Source organism: Aphanomyces astaci, assembly GCF_000520075.1.
Source record: "Aphanomyces astaci strain APO3 unplaced genomic scaffold supercont1.19, whole genome shotgun sequence".
Taxonomy (NCBI): Eukaryota; Oomycota; class Saprolegniomycetes; order Saprolegniales; family Verrucalvaceae; genus Aphanomyces; species Aphanomyces astaci.
In genome coordinates this window covers 544,615-559,575 of record NW_009798282.1, presented here as the reverse complement: position 1 = coordinate 559,575, position 14,961 = coordinate 544,615, and the positions used below count along the sequence as shown (strand labels likewise).

The following is a 14,961-nucleotide window of genomic DNA, read 5'->3' as shown; positions in this document are numbered from 1 at the left end:
GGCTAAAACTGGCAGAGTTATCGTCGTCGACCTGGTGTATCATCCCCATTGTCTCCTACAATATCTACAAATGGTATTCGCCATATAATTGGATTTCATCTAGTAGTTTGAAATTCTCTGTAGTAAGTACTAGCACGTTTTAGTCGACTTCATTGAAAAATTGTATTGGATTTGTGTCTTAAACTATGCATTATTGACATCGACATCACAACTATCCGGATAAGTCAGCAAGCGGTCAAGCATTTGGTTCTAAGTTTTGATCCGGTAAAACAGCATACGAATCGGTCGAATACCATGTTCCCTGAGCAAGTCGAACGAAATGTGCACGTTCTGCGTATTTGTGTCGCATATATATAAATAATGGAAAAAATATCACTTTACAGAAACGACCGGTAATATTCTGTGGAAAATCTTCATGAAATGTAAAAGTCACGAACATTTCAAGTGTCCAAGTTGAAGTTTGCCACTGGGATAAAACCAAGCGCCAACAGCTGATTCCACGTCGCCATTCTTCAACGACAAAATCGAAATGACCGACCCGCCACCACCCAACCCGAACAATGAGCAGCCTGCCACGACGACATCTCGCATTCACGTCACCGAGCCCCACTGGTTGCTTGGCGAGAGCACCAAGCAACAGCAGTGGACGCTCACTGGAAATGCGCTGACCATCACGAGCGGCAAGAAGGCCACGCTACACTGCGTCACGGAAGGCAAAGTCTGGCACGAGCGGGACCTTGGTATTCAGCTGTGCACGGAAAGCGGGCACTGGTTACGCGGTACTGCGACCACGAGGTCTCAGTGGGCGATGTGGTTGCAAGCATTTCACGACCTCACTCCGCCCAAGGCGACTCAACCGTCGCCGTCGCGGGTCCAATTCAGCAATCACGTGCGAGTCCGGCGCATTCCGTCCATCACGGAAGAAGACGCCCCGCACCTGTACTACAGCTCTGTGGAAATGGCAACCATGTCCAAGGCCTTGTACGTCTGACCTGCCACGATCAAACCCCTGCAGCGAAAACTTCGCCAATCATCACAAAATCAATCGTTCTCATCGTGGAGCGAGACCTCGGGATGATCAGTGATCAAATCATAATCTCCTCGACTCCATCGACTCTCCTCGCACTGCCGACAACGGCGCCGCTCTATCCAGTGCCGTCAAGCTTCAAATCTGCCCTGCCTATCCCTGCATAAGTCCCTTGCATCGTACACAATGCAAGCCAAATGCCGTGCACAGCTGTCGTCGTCCGTTAACTAGAATGACATAATATGACATAATATATATTGCGATTTGTCCAAGGTTATTGTAGTCTTTTACTCCATGGTTTCTATTCGAGCTGGGCCAGCATGTGATCGCCAAGGAAGCGCAGGTGCGCACACTGCGCCAACGTGTCCACGTTTTCATTTGGATGGAGCTCTGAAAAGTATCGCAAGAGCGCGTTCGTGTAGCCGAGGACAAAGTCTTCGTTTACAAGTTGCGCGACGCCCAAATCATCGTGCTGATCCTTCTCGTGGTCGAACGCGCCCGCCTCAATGGGTAGTTCGTACGGAAACATGTGGCCTTCGACTTCCATGTGCAGGTGCATCAAGTGCAGCGTCGACACATTCAAAGAGTGGGCCAACGCATCGGATAGCACGGCCACTTCGGTGTGTTTGGCATTCAAATACACGGCCAACACGTGTGGCTTTTGCTGGACTTCGCATTCTTGCCACACCCGTTTGCAAAACGCATGATTCGTATGCGACGACGTATCGTGGACAAACCACCGCCGAAACTGCCGTAGCAGGGCCAGCTGGGGGCTATCCAAGTCGCCTTGCTTTCGCTTCACATATATGCGACGGCGTTCGTTTAGCGTTTGAACGCGGCAAGCATTGGCGTTCCCTCCATCATCCTCGTTCCCCACCGTTTTGACATTGACATTAACGGGAAAGTGCCGCGATGAGAGGACTGAGAGCTTGTCGTACGCAGGAAGCAAATGGGGCGTCCGCACCACCTTGTGGTTCTTCAATCCTGTTGTCGAAATGACCAAGTCCACCGGGCTCTGCGCGCCCGTGTCGGCATCGATGGTCTCGACAAACCGATTCGAGTCGATGGCCAGCACGTACAAGTGTCGCAGCGCTTGCAAATGATACTTTTGATCGGACGTTTTACTCGGGTACATGGGGAAGAAGGCCACCACGAGCACGGCAATGGCAAACGGCGTCGACTGGAACGCGCACCGTCCGCCCCCCAGGAACAGCAGACCCAGCGCACTGGTCACGGCCATGTGGTTGCCGTACGTGACGTCTGCCATTGCGTCCGCTTTCTGACGCAGCAGCACGACCCGCAGCGCTCGAAACGTGTCCAAATCCCCACTCCCGGCCATGACGAGCGCCAACGATTGCGTCAACACGCCCAAGCACCGCTCCCATGTCACCCGACTCACGGCTTTGGCTTTGCTGCGCCACTCGCAAAAGTCGGATATGCACGCCAACAGCGTCGACTTGGCCACCACGTCGTGTGACCCTACCCCCTCCCATTCACACTCGTCAAAAACGATGTCTCATATAGATATAATATTCCAACCAGGGGGCGGCCACCGTACATGCGATTCGGTGGTGTCAAACATGATATATATATATTGTCAAGTCGATTCAAAATTCGAATGGGGTGCTCAATAGAATAACCAAATCGACAGGCAATCGATCGACCAATCAAAACCCAAAAAAAATCAAGTAGCCAATCAAATCCACACTTCGACCCCAATTCAACATCGAATTTTATAGTGTGATACTGGATGATTTTACATACAAAAGTCAGTACAAAGAATCGATCGATAGATTGGCGAATCAGCACAAAAGTCCAAAACTTTTTGGGTAAAACGACAATACTTGTCGTAGATAGATATTCCCACCAGAGTGCACCAACCATACCAGTACATGCGAATTGTTGTGAGGGGCATGAGATAGATTGCCGTACCTGCAAACTTGAGTCCCACACTAAAGCAAGCGCCGGCGAGGATGTTGGCGTACCCTTCCTGCGCCGTCGGCGGATCCACAGGCCCATCGCTGGTAAAACACGGCGGCTGGTGCCCGTGAATCCACTCCTCGGACGGCCGAATTGCATCCCACGCCACTACATTCGATGCCACCACGCGGACAAACAGCAGGTCGGGCCGAATCGCCTCGAGCGACACGATCGTGTTGGGAATCGCTAGTTGCTGGCGGACGCGCTCGTTGTTGCTGTGCATGTACATGAACGCCAACGCGAGCGCGCTGCCGGCCGCCGTGACGTCGACATTGACGTACTCACGAGACGGGGACTTGGTTTTGGTGCGCAAGACACAGTTGCCAGGAATGGGTCGAACTTTGCGGGACCCCCCCACCATGTACTTGACCAATTTCGCCTCCAGCTGCAGATCCGCAAGCCCGGGGTCGTTCCGACGACCCAGCGCAATCAATCCCACGGCCACGCCCGCCGCCAACGCGTAGCTACCACCGATATCATCACCACCACCACCCATGGTTGTTTGATTCAAGGCCGACTCGAGCAAAAAGACAATAAAAACGAATTTATCACCTTTTCTCCCATCACGCAGAATATAACGGTACAAACGTGACATACCAACGCGAAAATGATAGCACGAAGTACACTATGGGGTATTTTTATATATGGTATATAGCTGATTACCTTTCCTTTTGGCTCAAGTCGACACTGGGCTGGGAGGACGTGGGCGACATTACAACAGGGGCCGATACCACCTCGGACAACATGATTTCAGTCATGTTGCGGTTGCCCGTGCCTTGGTACACCAACCCTACATGTACCCCCCCCCAATCCGTGAGCAATAGAATATATATATATATATATCAACCTCGAGTGGAAGGCTAAATATATATATATACATATATATATATATATATAGCATAGTGTTATTCAGACAACATACCCAACCCAATCAGCGCCGCTGTTTGCACGGAAGGCGTGATATTCACGTGCGAGTACGTGGGTGGAAGCAGCGACGGAATGTGCAGCGACAGAACGCGCGTCGCCGATCGCTCCAGCGTCAGATCTTTCGGTCGGGTGACCGAAGTCGCGGCGAGTCCGAGTAGCAGCCCCACGGACGTCAATTCGTGGTCCATCGACAAGTATTGGAAGATGGCGCTTTGCGACAACTGGCTCAAGTGACCGCGCAACCCGAGGCCGAGCACAAACCCGGCGTGGGCGGCCATCGGATCGTGGTCGTCGTCTGTCGTGGGCGGCTTGGGTTTGTGTGAGAAAATCCACTGCACCGTCACGTTCGTCTCAAGGGCGGGTGGGAGGCGCAGGGCCGTGGCCACACCGTTGTGAAATTGCGGCCACAAAGTCAGCTCTTTGTACGTGCTCGAGTCCAAGTGGATCTACGCATAGCGTACACTTTCCATATCAAAAGCAACACAAATAGCAGCGTGAAATTGGGCAACCTTGGCGTTGGACTCGGCAATGCGCGCGGCGAGCGGCATGGGAGGAATGGGCAGGGGCGCTATCCACGATGTCGTCGTCGCAGTAGCGGGCGTGAGGCTGCCCAGCGTGACCATGCCTCTGGCCACAGGCAAGGCCATGGAGCGCTTGCACAACATGAGCAGCCGCGCTTGCTGCATGTTGATCACGTCGCTATCCGACAGGCTCGGGTCAAGGGGGATTTTGAGGTACATGATCTTATTCGATCGAAGCAACCGCCCGACTTCTTTGAGGCGGAGGTCTGTCGGGAACAACGGGGCATGGAGGTGCATGACGTCGTCGAACCCGTCGTCATCGTCCGGCGGGGCTGGTCGATTTTTCGAGGCGGCGTCGCCGTCTTCTTGTCGACCCCCCTGACCGACCCAGTCGGGCCGTTGAATGACGTGGCACGTGGCGGCATCCCACGAGTTACCCGGCGCGTGCTTGCAAATCGTTCGCGCGTACCTCAGCGGCAGCGCTACGCCGTCTGGCAAGTCGTCCATCAAGTGCTCAAAAGCGGGGATTGTCACGAGGTAGTGGACAACATCTTGGGCGCGCACGGGATGCAACGAGTCGACGTCGGGGTACAGTTTGGAGTAGAGGGCGACGACGTGTTGGGTGGTGGGAAACAGATGCGACGTCGGGAACAAGGTTGTCGTGCCGAAGCGGCTGACTCGGGAGTTGTGCAGGCGATGGTAGTGAAACATGGCCATACGTCGCTGTACCCACCCGTACACGTCTGCCGGCGCCGATGCATTTTGCAACGACTTGAACAGATTTGAAGGGTTTTTGTCCCCCTTTGAATCACGATTTGTGGACATGACGGGGATGGGCCCGAGGTCGGCAACGTAATGCTGCATGTACGCAGGCAAGGCTGTGGCATGGGCTACCGCATGCAGGACGACGCCCAATGGACGCAGCCACGGGAACGAGCTCGTGGACAGCTTCAAGTCTTCGTAGAGCAAGTGCAAAGTTGTAAACACCGTCGGGAGATGGACTCGGATTTGGGCGACAAGGTCCACGCAATCCATGGGGTGGTCGTCGATGGTGGAAGGACTAGGAGGAGACGGGCGACCAAAGATCTTGGGTTGGGCGTGGGCTAGCTTCTGGAACGACTCGGTTGCAACTAGACGATCGTAGGCCGTAGCAAAGACCAATGTTGTCGACGGGGCGGGGGCGGAAGGCTCGCCAACCTTTTCAACCGGCGGAAGCGCGGCAACCAGTAGCTGCGACGTAAATGCCTGCCAGTCGTTCGTTGGGGTTGTTGTGCGAATACGTACACGCCACAACAGCACCAATGACGGCACGACAGCGTCCAAGCATTCGAAAGCGCGTTCCAGCAATGCCGAAGTAAAGTCGAGGGGTAGCACGAGGCGCAACGACGTGTCGGGGGTGCCGGCGACCTGTACTTCGATGGTATGGACGCATGGGGTGTCTTTGATCGCGACGACTTGATGGGGAAGGACAGGCGGTTGTCGAACGGGAAGCGCGAGGGAGCAGATCTTGTGGAGATGACGGTATAATTCCCATGTATGGTCCAGTGTAACCACGACCAAGTCGAACGATCGAAGCGACCTTTGTTGACAAGTGGTGGTGCATTTGCGAAGCACAGGACATGCCAATCGACAACGAAGGATCGTGGGAGACGGGAAGGTGACAGGAGGAGGAAGCGGCGAGGTCGAGCTTGGGGTAGGGACGATGATGCTCATGGGCTGCATGACAAGCTCACCGCTCGATGGATTGAAGATGCAAAGGATGGGCGATAGGTCTACGTTGGACGTAACGAACAGCTTGCACGCGAGCTTGTGCGGCGTCGACGTTGCGATGCATGGACTTTCCCAAATCTACCGCAAAAACACGTGAAGGAGACTGTGAGTGGAGACACAATACCTGGCGGAGGGCTATCTCGGGCACAATGGACGTGGACTTGGCGTCCCGTGGACTCACAACGTGGGCGATGGACTTGACGCGGAAGGTGCGGTGGTCGGGATGGAAGAACGCGAGAAAGGACGGGGCGGCGGCGTGGACGAACACGAGGGTCTCGACGGGATCGGAGACGAACGCACAGTGATCTAGAGGTTGCAACGGGTCGCCTTGCACCACCACGGGCTTGATCTCGTCCAGGGGGTGCATCAAACTGAACAGCACGGGCATGTTGGCCGACGACGGCGGATGCTTGGATCGTTCGAGCAACAAACCCTTTTGCATGGCAAAGATCGACGTGGCTTGGAAGGGCAACGGAACGTCGATGGTGGAACCTGATGGAGTGACTACCGTCATGCGGTCTGGTCTCGCTAGGATGCACACGCTGCTTCCATCGTCGTCGTTGAATTCGACAAGAGCAATGTCCAACACTGGTTGCGGAAACTCAAACGTGCGATCAATGACGTATCCGTTCGCAATGCTCCATTCCACAACGTTGCCCATCATTCGAAGTCTTCCGCGATCGATTCCATCCAAGCTGCTAGGTACAAAGATCTCCTTTGTCACGTCTACCGTTGGCGATCGGATTGCCCCGCCATGCTGGAAATGGAGCAATTCCATTTGGATAAATATTAAATGCTACAGGTTTCGGCCACTGTCGTTCTAATACTTGAAGTATAATACTTCGAGGTACTACTATTAATAATACGCTATTACTAGTAGTAAGTTAGTATTGTACTCCAGAGTACTACTGTACTGTAGTAGCGGTACTACACCGCGTAGTACTAATAGTACACTGTACTTTTTTTATTGTACTATAATACGTAGTAGTACTGTACTACTTACTAGTACTATTAATAGAATATTACTATACTCCGGAGTATTATAATACAGTAGTATTATAGAACATAACAGAATTTTATCATTTGCGTGGTACAGTAGTACTCAAGGTAGAAAATATAACACAACATTAGTGAGGTTAAACACGCCCCCAGGCGCCTACTGATTACTACTCACTAAAGTACTCAGTACCTCCAATAACTCTGTGTGTGTTGCAATGGGTCAAACTAACGCGACCCAATTGCTACAGAACAGGCACATCCTGGACCCACCCATAACTCCCCGCTTCGCTTCACCCAGCAGCATCTGCGTCTACCGCTGCCTCGCCCCCGTCTGTGTTTGACATCTTCATCGGCATTTCGTCCTATCGTGTTTCACTACTGGACCAACGACCCCTCCCGCGCGTCGTACATATATCACTACAGCACATACTAGTATCACTGACTGCAAAGTGTCCAATCTACGCGATAGTATGCGGTGCGCATTGCCCTTCATCTCCACTTGTCTGTGTATTCAAGCTGATGTTGATTCATCTCCAAAGTGTCGGGAAACTCCCATCAAGTACTTCATGGGTGCGCCTTGTGTCATTGCCCAATCAGATGTTGCTACTCATGTGATTGGAGTCGTGTCGCGTGGTTCAAAATGGCCGTAGAAACATAAATCAAATTTCAGCTAATTTGCCCAATTGTATTTACTATGAATCCCATATTGTGATTATTGTGAGAGTGTTTATTTCGACCAAGTTGGCCATGGATTATTGCAAGGTGGGTTATCGTGTGTGGTCGTTTCCCTGCATATTTGGATTTCATAGCAACCATGTACACGACGGCCGAGTCTCGGACGTGGAAGTTCATGAAGGTCGTGGCGGTGAAAGAGCATGTGACGTCGCTCAACTTCATTGCGTTCATCTTGGCCTCGGGGCTTGCGATTTGCATGTTTGTGTTCCTCAGTTCCACGCAAGGGTTTGTCCTGAATCAAATCTTGCACATCAACTTGGACGTGATTGGCAACATCTCTGGGAACCTCACACTCTTTGACGAGTGCATCTCTCTCGTGATGGTGTCGGTGTGGGGTGTCCTCAGCGATCGATGGGGGCGCCGCGGTATCTACAGCTCGGGCTTTGTCATTATGGGCATTGGGCTAGTCCTGTATCCGTTTGCGTCGTCGCTGTCCCCAGACTTGATCTTGTTCCGCGGAATCTTTGCCTTTGGGGGCGCGGCCACATCGTCCATGCTCACGGCGGTGCTGGCCGACTACTCGTCCGAAAAGGATCGCGGCAAAGTGAGCGGCCTCGTCGGGCTCATGTCGGGCATCGGCGCCCTCGTCGCCGTGTTTGTGTTCCTGCGCATGCCCGCCAAGTACGCGGATCAAGTCCAGGGACTGCGAGTGACCTATAGCGTCGTCGCGGCCATTTGCGCGTTATTTGGTGTGTTTTTGTTTTTTGCCTTGCGCCCCAAACAGTTAACGAATCCCATGTCCACCACGCTCATGTACGCCACCGACGACGACACTACCGCCTCGTCATCCCCATCCACTGGTTCCCAAGCCACATCAAAGCAAGTGTCGTTCCTTGCGGGCCTTCGCGCCGGGTACGCGGCCGCGAAAGATGGCAAAGTCCTACTTGTACGTCTGACGACAGAAACCTTCTTCTTCACGTTTGCTTCTCACCCATGTTGTAGGGGTACTTTGGTGGATTTCTCGCGCGAGGCAACACGATCATCATTACCATCTTCCTGCCGTTATGGGTATACAAGTACTACGTGGACAACAACATGTGCGCGTCTGCGAATGCCGCCGACTCGGAGACGATCAAGACCGACTGCCGGGATGCTTACATCCGCGCGTCCATCTTGAGCGGCGTCGCGCAGACCGCCGCCATGGTGGCTGCCCCGTTCTTTGGATGGCTCGGGGACAAGCTGTACCGGCCGCTGGTGGTGCTCTTAGCTACCGTCCTCGGCTTGGTCTCGTACTTGTGGCTGTTCATGTGCCCGAATCCGTTGGCGAACGTTCTGTTTGCAGTCGTGGTGCTGGTCGGGGTTGGCGAAATGGCGATCATCGTGTCGTCGCTGTCGGTCGTGACGTCGAAAGCGATCCCGAGCCACCTCCGCGGCGCCATTTCCGGCGCGTATTCGTTCTCGGGCACTGTGGGCATCATGGTCGCTTCGAAACTCGGCGGGTACCTCTTTGATGGGTGGCAGCCCACCGCGCCCTTCTTCATCATGGCCGCGGGCAACTTGATCGCGGTCGTAATCGCCATTGTCGTTATTGCCCACGACATCCACGTCGTCAAAACCAAATCGCCTTCATCGTCACAAAATGGTCTGGCGGGGCTGCACCAAGCACTTATGCAACTGCAGCATACCCTCGGCGAACTGCCATTGTAATCATGGGGGGATGTGTATTATATATATTGTCGATTTGATAGTACAAATTTCAATCGAATCGCGCCGACCAAACCGATCCACAATCGATCTGATTGGTTGAATTTCATTTAGAAGGTTTTGATTGGCTAATAATTTTGAGCTCATCTGAAGTAGCCAATCAAATCGATTTAAGTTCCACCGAGAAACCACATTACAACACGAAATGTCACTCGAAAGCACAATATATATATATATATATATATATATATACATATATCGTTTCAATTGTCCTTTTCGTTTGAGGCACTTGTGTTTTACTAGGGTACATATTATTGAGCAACATACAGGTTTTAAGCTACTTGGGAGGTGGAAGTCGACAGGGGGGCAACATGGACGCGAACGTCTGCGACATCGTACAACGCCAACAGCTTGTGTGTGAGGCTGTACATTTCGACATCGCGATTGCTTCCGATATATCTAGTAGACACATCGTCTGGAAGGTCAGCAGCGATCGAGAGGGATGCTCAACGTACGGTTTGCAAACAACGGTGTTGGCCAACCATCCCGTCCATGCGATAGGGTTGTCGTCTACGACGATGACGTCTGTGACAGGGCGACCTGTGACGCTCAAGTCTTTGCGCAAGACATTCTACAAACGATTATAAGAACACTACCTAGTAACCTGAGCATAATCCAAACCAAATCCTATTCAAACGCGAGTTACCGTGTTGGTGGTGTCTGTGGTGCAAATATCACGATACAACCGATACTGAATCAACCGCTTGACATCGAGCAAGTCGACCAGGTCGTCCGTGCACTAGAAAATGACAATATATTCAGTTGGGGTATATGTCAGGAGATGACGTGATCAAGATGACGTAATCAATGTACTTTGCGGTCGCTGGCTGTAAACACGGCAATGTCGTAAAATGGTGCGACAGAGTCCAAGAGAAACTGCGCGCCCGGGCGGATGGACACGTAGATGGAGCTGGTCACTTGAGTTTGGGGCAGTTGGTAAACTGCGACAAAGTCTGCCGTGTCAAAGGGCTACATCAAACCCAGTAACATTGCATTCATCACAACCGAGTGAGATTCACGCCAGTAAGTCAAGCCGAACGTACGCGATACGACCGGAACCACAACGTTCGATCCAAGTCCAGAACGAGAAGCTTCTTTGGTCGAGTGGGTGGCAACGCGGACAAGGATGGCGGCTTGGACATGGAAGCCAAGTGCAAAATGCGCCGCCATTCGAGGGCATACCAGTCTTGCCAAATGGCGACCAAGACAATGTCGCGCGAGTCGAGCTGCGCTTGCAACGCGGTGTGGATGTCGCGGACGGCGGCCGCGGACGAAGGGCCGTTCCCCAGACGCGATGGTCCTGCTCCAACGAGTTCAGAAGGGGGACAGCATGTCAACGTGTGACAGTGTACCGTGAAGGGAGACAAGGATTTGGGCATGTAACCGATTGATCCAATTCCGTCCGTGGTCGGTGGTGGTGATTTCGCCGGCGGTGATGGCGCGGTCGACCTGCTCCACGAGATGAGCGACAAGATGGAGTAATGTTCCCGTGGTGGGACCGATCGTAGGCTCCAACGATCGGATCGGGTGCTCGTCCATGACGAATGTGAACCGAGGGTACCGCCTTGCATGATGCACCGAGCGATCAATGTCATAGGTGCGCAACGTTTGGAACTCGTCGCATCGCGGCAGTTGAATCAAGGACGACGGCATTGGAGTGCTTGTGTTGCGACTGTGCGGGCGACGGCTGTGTGACGACGAAGGCATGGACCGCCGACAACGGGGATCGGTGCACGATATCGACGGGGACTGCGATGCCGAAGCCCGTCGTGCCAACGGCACCGTTGGAGCCGGCGACAACGTTGACCGTCCGAACACCCCCATGATGTTGGACCACGCTCGATCCACCCACCGGTCCATGGTACTGCCGGACATTGAGCCCAGCAGTCGTCGTCGACCTAGTTCCCGACCCGAAACTGATCAAGATATCTCCCGTTACATTTGGCATCGAAAGAAATACAATTCAATTTGATTGGTTGTTGCCATTTTGAACGGCCTGTGATTGGCCCACTAAAAGATCATTCGACGTGTACAAAATCTACCGAGTGTAAATTTCCACATTCACTCCACAGTGTGCACTTTTGGAATTGCAAACCAAGATCTTGGTTGGAGTCATAAGTCAAGCAACAACGGATATATTATTGTCAAGTCGATATATTCGAAATTGGAGTGGGGGGGGTGGAGCAGAATAGCCAAATCGGCAGAGATAATCGATCGACCAATCAAAGCCCAGATCACGAATCAAGTAGCCAATCAAATCCACCCTTCGACCAATGCCTCATCGAATTAGTATGTGACTGATATTAGTGTGACACTGGACGATCTTTACATACAAAGTCAGTACAAAAGTCAGTACAAAGTATCGATCAATAGATTTGACGAATCAGCGCTAAAGTCCAAATTTTGGGTAAAAGGACAATGACATAACGTTTATTGCAGGAGATCGACCTGTTGTGTCGGCGATGTCGTAGCGATTGCATTTTCTCCCGCAGGGTGACATGCCGCCGTTTGCTCACTTACTTTATACAGTTAATTGCAGTTGTTTTTCCCATACCTAGTGAAAAACAACTGCAATTAACTGTAAAGTAAGTGACATTTAAATACAAAAAATAATTGCTTCGAAGTAATTGCAAGGCGCTGACAAATTGCAATTATTGAATGTCAAGGTTGCAAGATCCAATTAAATACTTTGAGCTGTTAATCCATTTGAATATTTAATTGATCGACCTACAATATTTTATCTTACCTTTTGTATTGAAGTTCGTCTTATTTCAATCATTGACAATTAAAATTGCTACAATATATAATTGTTAGCCATGGTGAAAAACAATTAAATAATTGACTCGTGAAATGGCTGCAATTAAATATATTCGATTGTTTAGACCACGCTCAATAATGGGTAAAACATATTTTTCCCATATCCTGCCTCCAGTACCTACACTAACTGTAAAGTACCGGAGGGGGGGTCGTGAGTTCAAATCCCAGGTATATTCGCTGAATCCCATTACAGGTGACGCAGGGCCCAATACATACGACGGAGCCATAATGTCCCAGCCAAGACGCGTCAACAACCATTCCGTTCGATTTACTGTAATATTTCAATAACGTAAAAGGGTGCTCGATCCAATTTAAGGTGTATGTGAGTTAGCCTATCAATTCCTACAAAGGCAGTTTTTAACCTACCCGCCCAAAAAATATGCAAATGGGTATACAAAGACTAAGCTTACAATGGTGCACCTTAAATTGGACCGCTAGTTTAAAGCTGTTTGTAGACAAAGTGGTGTGAATGTAATGAATTATAACAGGAATCATATCGCATTCATATCTCCCGAATAGGCCTGGATTTTGGGTTCATGTAACATATTGTAGAATTATAATCCGATACCTACGAGTCGAGTTACATTCCTTCCACGGCAGCGTAAAAGTGTTCTTAAATTGGACTTTTACGTTACCAAACAATTCAACCGTTTTTCACGACATTTCACAGGACAGCTTAATGTATTCTAAACTGCAACGGCTTGCCGAATTCATCCCTCTCTCTCCAAGTACTTGAACACCATATAATAATAATATATAATAAGTATCTCATTCGATCCCTACACCGCGGACGTTGGCGCATTGGAGTCACGACACCAGTCAAACGAGCTAAAGTGTTGCTCGTCATCCACATGACTCAGTTGCTGCTTGTTTCTCTTGGTGGTGAGTACCAACTTTGCATGGGGCACAGGCTCACATTTGAACTGGTCGCCGAAATATCGGGTGTCTTCCATGTGGTCCAAGGCTGGTACGAATGGCACGGGCACTTGGTGGATGCCGAGCTGGTACCGATCGATGCCCGCGACGAACGGATGGTCAAGCAACTGGCTGACGCTCCAGCGTTTCAGCGGGTCAAGCTGCAGACAATGTGCGACAAAGTTGCATGCGTCCGACGGCATGTGCGGGGGGTATACGACGTGCCCGCTGCAGATGCGTTCGAAGAGCACGCGGCGGCCCGCGGTCGTGTAGAACGGCGGCAGCCCCGTGAGCATTTCAAACACGACGCATCCGAGGCTCCACACGTCCGCGGCGAGGCCATACCCGCACCCGGCGATCAACTCGGGCGCCATGTAATCGACGCTGCCGCAGAAACTGTACGTGATGGTCGACGGCAGCATGTGCGTCTTGGCTAGGCCAAAGTCGGACAAACGGATGAACCCTTTGGCATCCAAGAGGATGTTTTCCGGCTTGAGGTCGCGGTACACGATGCCACATACTTGGTGCATGTACAGCAGCGCAGACAAGATGGACGCAGTGTAGAAGACGACGACGGGCACGTCGAGCCGATGCTGATGCTCCAGGAGGCCGTAGAGGTCCCCGCCAGGACAGTACTCGAGCACAAAGTGGTAATGGGACGGCGACTCGAACGCAGCGTCGAGGGAAATCACAAACGGATGCTGGGTCGTGCTCAGCACCGTCCGTTCCGTGAGCAGCCGCGCCGACTCTTCCGCGCACACCTTGGCCTTGTCGACGCTTTTGATGGCCACGAGGGTGTTGGTCGATGCTTTCCGACTGAGCACCACGGTGCCAAACGCACCTTTGCCGAGGACTTGGATTGAAACGTACACTTCCTCCACACCATCGTCGACAGGCGCCGACGAAAGTGGTGCTGACTTGGACGTGGGAATGGAGGGAGAAGGAGACGGGGAGATCGTTGCGATGGTGTGGGAGTGCCACGTATGCAACGCAAAGCGGAGCCACACCTTGACATGCTTCCATCGGTTGAACGCGCTGTGGTGCAGATCGATTTGCTCGGGACGTGGTCGAGTCGACGAGTCGAGTGAGTTGGCTTCACCGTTGCTTTGTATCCAGCGAACACACACCTCCATGGCGGCAGTGGAAGGCTTCGATTGTGGCATACTCACAGCCAGTGGCACGGGCAGGGATGGCGCGGCTGTCAAGTTTCCACCTGCGCTACATGAACCCGCCCTTTCGGTGTTGAACCTCTAGAACCCGATAAAGTTCAATGATTGTATTCGTTGTGGGAGAAAGGACAGCCGCCCAAGATTATTCTTGTGACTGCTCCAAGTAGATTCGCAAACACATCAAATATATTTCGTGTATATTTCACTTCAACTCGGCACAAAACTCGCGTGAATCCAATCGAGAACCTGTGGTCATCCATGAAACTCGGTATGAAGACGTTGCTTCGTTGCATTCATGGGCCACCTCCCGATGGTGCTACAATGAATGCGCGAGGAATCGTAATGTAATATCTGAACCATATATATTGATGACCAAGTCATTCAAGGTGTGGTGATT

At 51.8% G+C, this 14,961-nt stretch overlaps 5 protein-coding genes across 7 annotated transcripts; 2 read left to right on the top strand and 3 right to left on the bottom strand.

Annotated features, from left to right (window-relative positions):
* Positions 1-448: 448 nt before the first annotated feature.
* On the bottom strand, positions 449-7,002 carry H257_08594 (hypothetical protein). Its single transcript, XM_009834544.1, has 6 exons — positions 6,350-7,002; positions 4,444-6,303; positions 3,930-4,380; positions 3,671-3,797; positions 2,960-3,471; positions 449-2,506 (listed from the first exon to the last, which is right to left on the bottom strand). Exons 1-6 carry the CDS (start codon positions 6,887-6,889, stop codon positions 1,329-1,331), a joined length of 4,668 nt encoding a protein of 1,555 aa, XP_009832846.1. The 5' UTR covers positions 6,890-7,002; the 3' UTR covers positions 449-1,328.
* H257_08595 (hypothetical protein) lies at positions 530-991 on the top strand (the record flags this gene model as incomplete). The annotated part of the gene is made up of 1 exon (XM_009834545.1): positions 530-991. One exon carries the CDS (start codon positions 530-532, stop codon positions 989-991), a length of 462 nt encoding a protein of 153 aa, XP_009832847.1.
* Positions 7,003-8,025: 1,023 nt separating the features above from the next.
* On the top strand, positions 8,026-9,680 carry H257_08593 (hypothetical protein). The gene is made up of 2 exons (XM_009834543.1): positions 8,026-8,845; positions 8,902-9,680. Exons 1-2 carry the CDS (start codon positions 8,039-8,041, stop codon positions 9,604-9,606), a joined length of 1,512 nt encoding a protein of 503 aa, XP_009832845.1. The 5' UTR covers positions 8,026-8,038; the 3' UTR covers positions 9,607-9,680.
* Positions 8,033-11,590, bottom strand: H257_08592 (hypothetical protein). Of its 3 annotated transcripts, XM_009834540.1 has the most exons (7): positions 11,016-11,590; positions 10,707-10,963; positions 10,477-10,632; positions 10,310-10,402; positions 10,119-10,234; positions 9,931-10,062; positions 8,033-9,594 (listed from the first exon to the last, which is right to left on the bottom strand). In XM_009834540.1, exons 1-6 carry the CDS (start codon positions 11,536-11,538, stop codon positions 9,936-9,938), a joined length of 1,272 nt encoding a protein of 423 aa, XP_009832842.1. In that variant the 5' UTR covers positions 11,539-11,590; the 3' UTR covers positions 8,033-9,594; positions 9,931-9,935. The 3 variants fall into 3 exon arrangements, with proteins under 3 accessions (XP_009832842.1, XP_009832843.1, XP_009832844.1); XM_009834541.1 differs by lacking the exon at positions 8,033-9,594 and having other exon boundaries at positions 9,839-10,062; XM_009834542.1 differs by lacking the exons at positions 8,033-9,594; positions 9,931-10,062; positions 10,119-10,234; positions 10,310-10,402 and having other exon boundaries at positions 10,434-10,632.
* Positions 11,591-13,195: 1,605 nt separating this feature from the next.
* On the bottom strand, positions 13,196-14,623 carry H257_08591 (AGC/AKT protein kinase). The gene has a single exon (XM_009834539.1). It carries the CDS (start codon positions 14,556-14,558, stop codon positions 13,260-13,262), a length of 1,299 nt encoding a protein of 432 aa, XP_009832841.1. The 5' UTR covers positions 14,559-14,623; the 3' UTR covers positions 13,196-13,259.
* Positions 14,624-14,961: the final 338 nt, after the last annotated feature.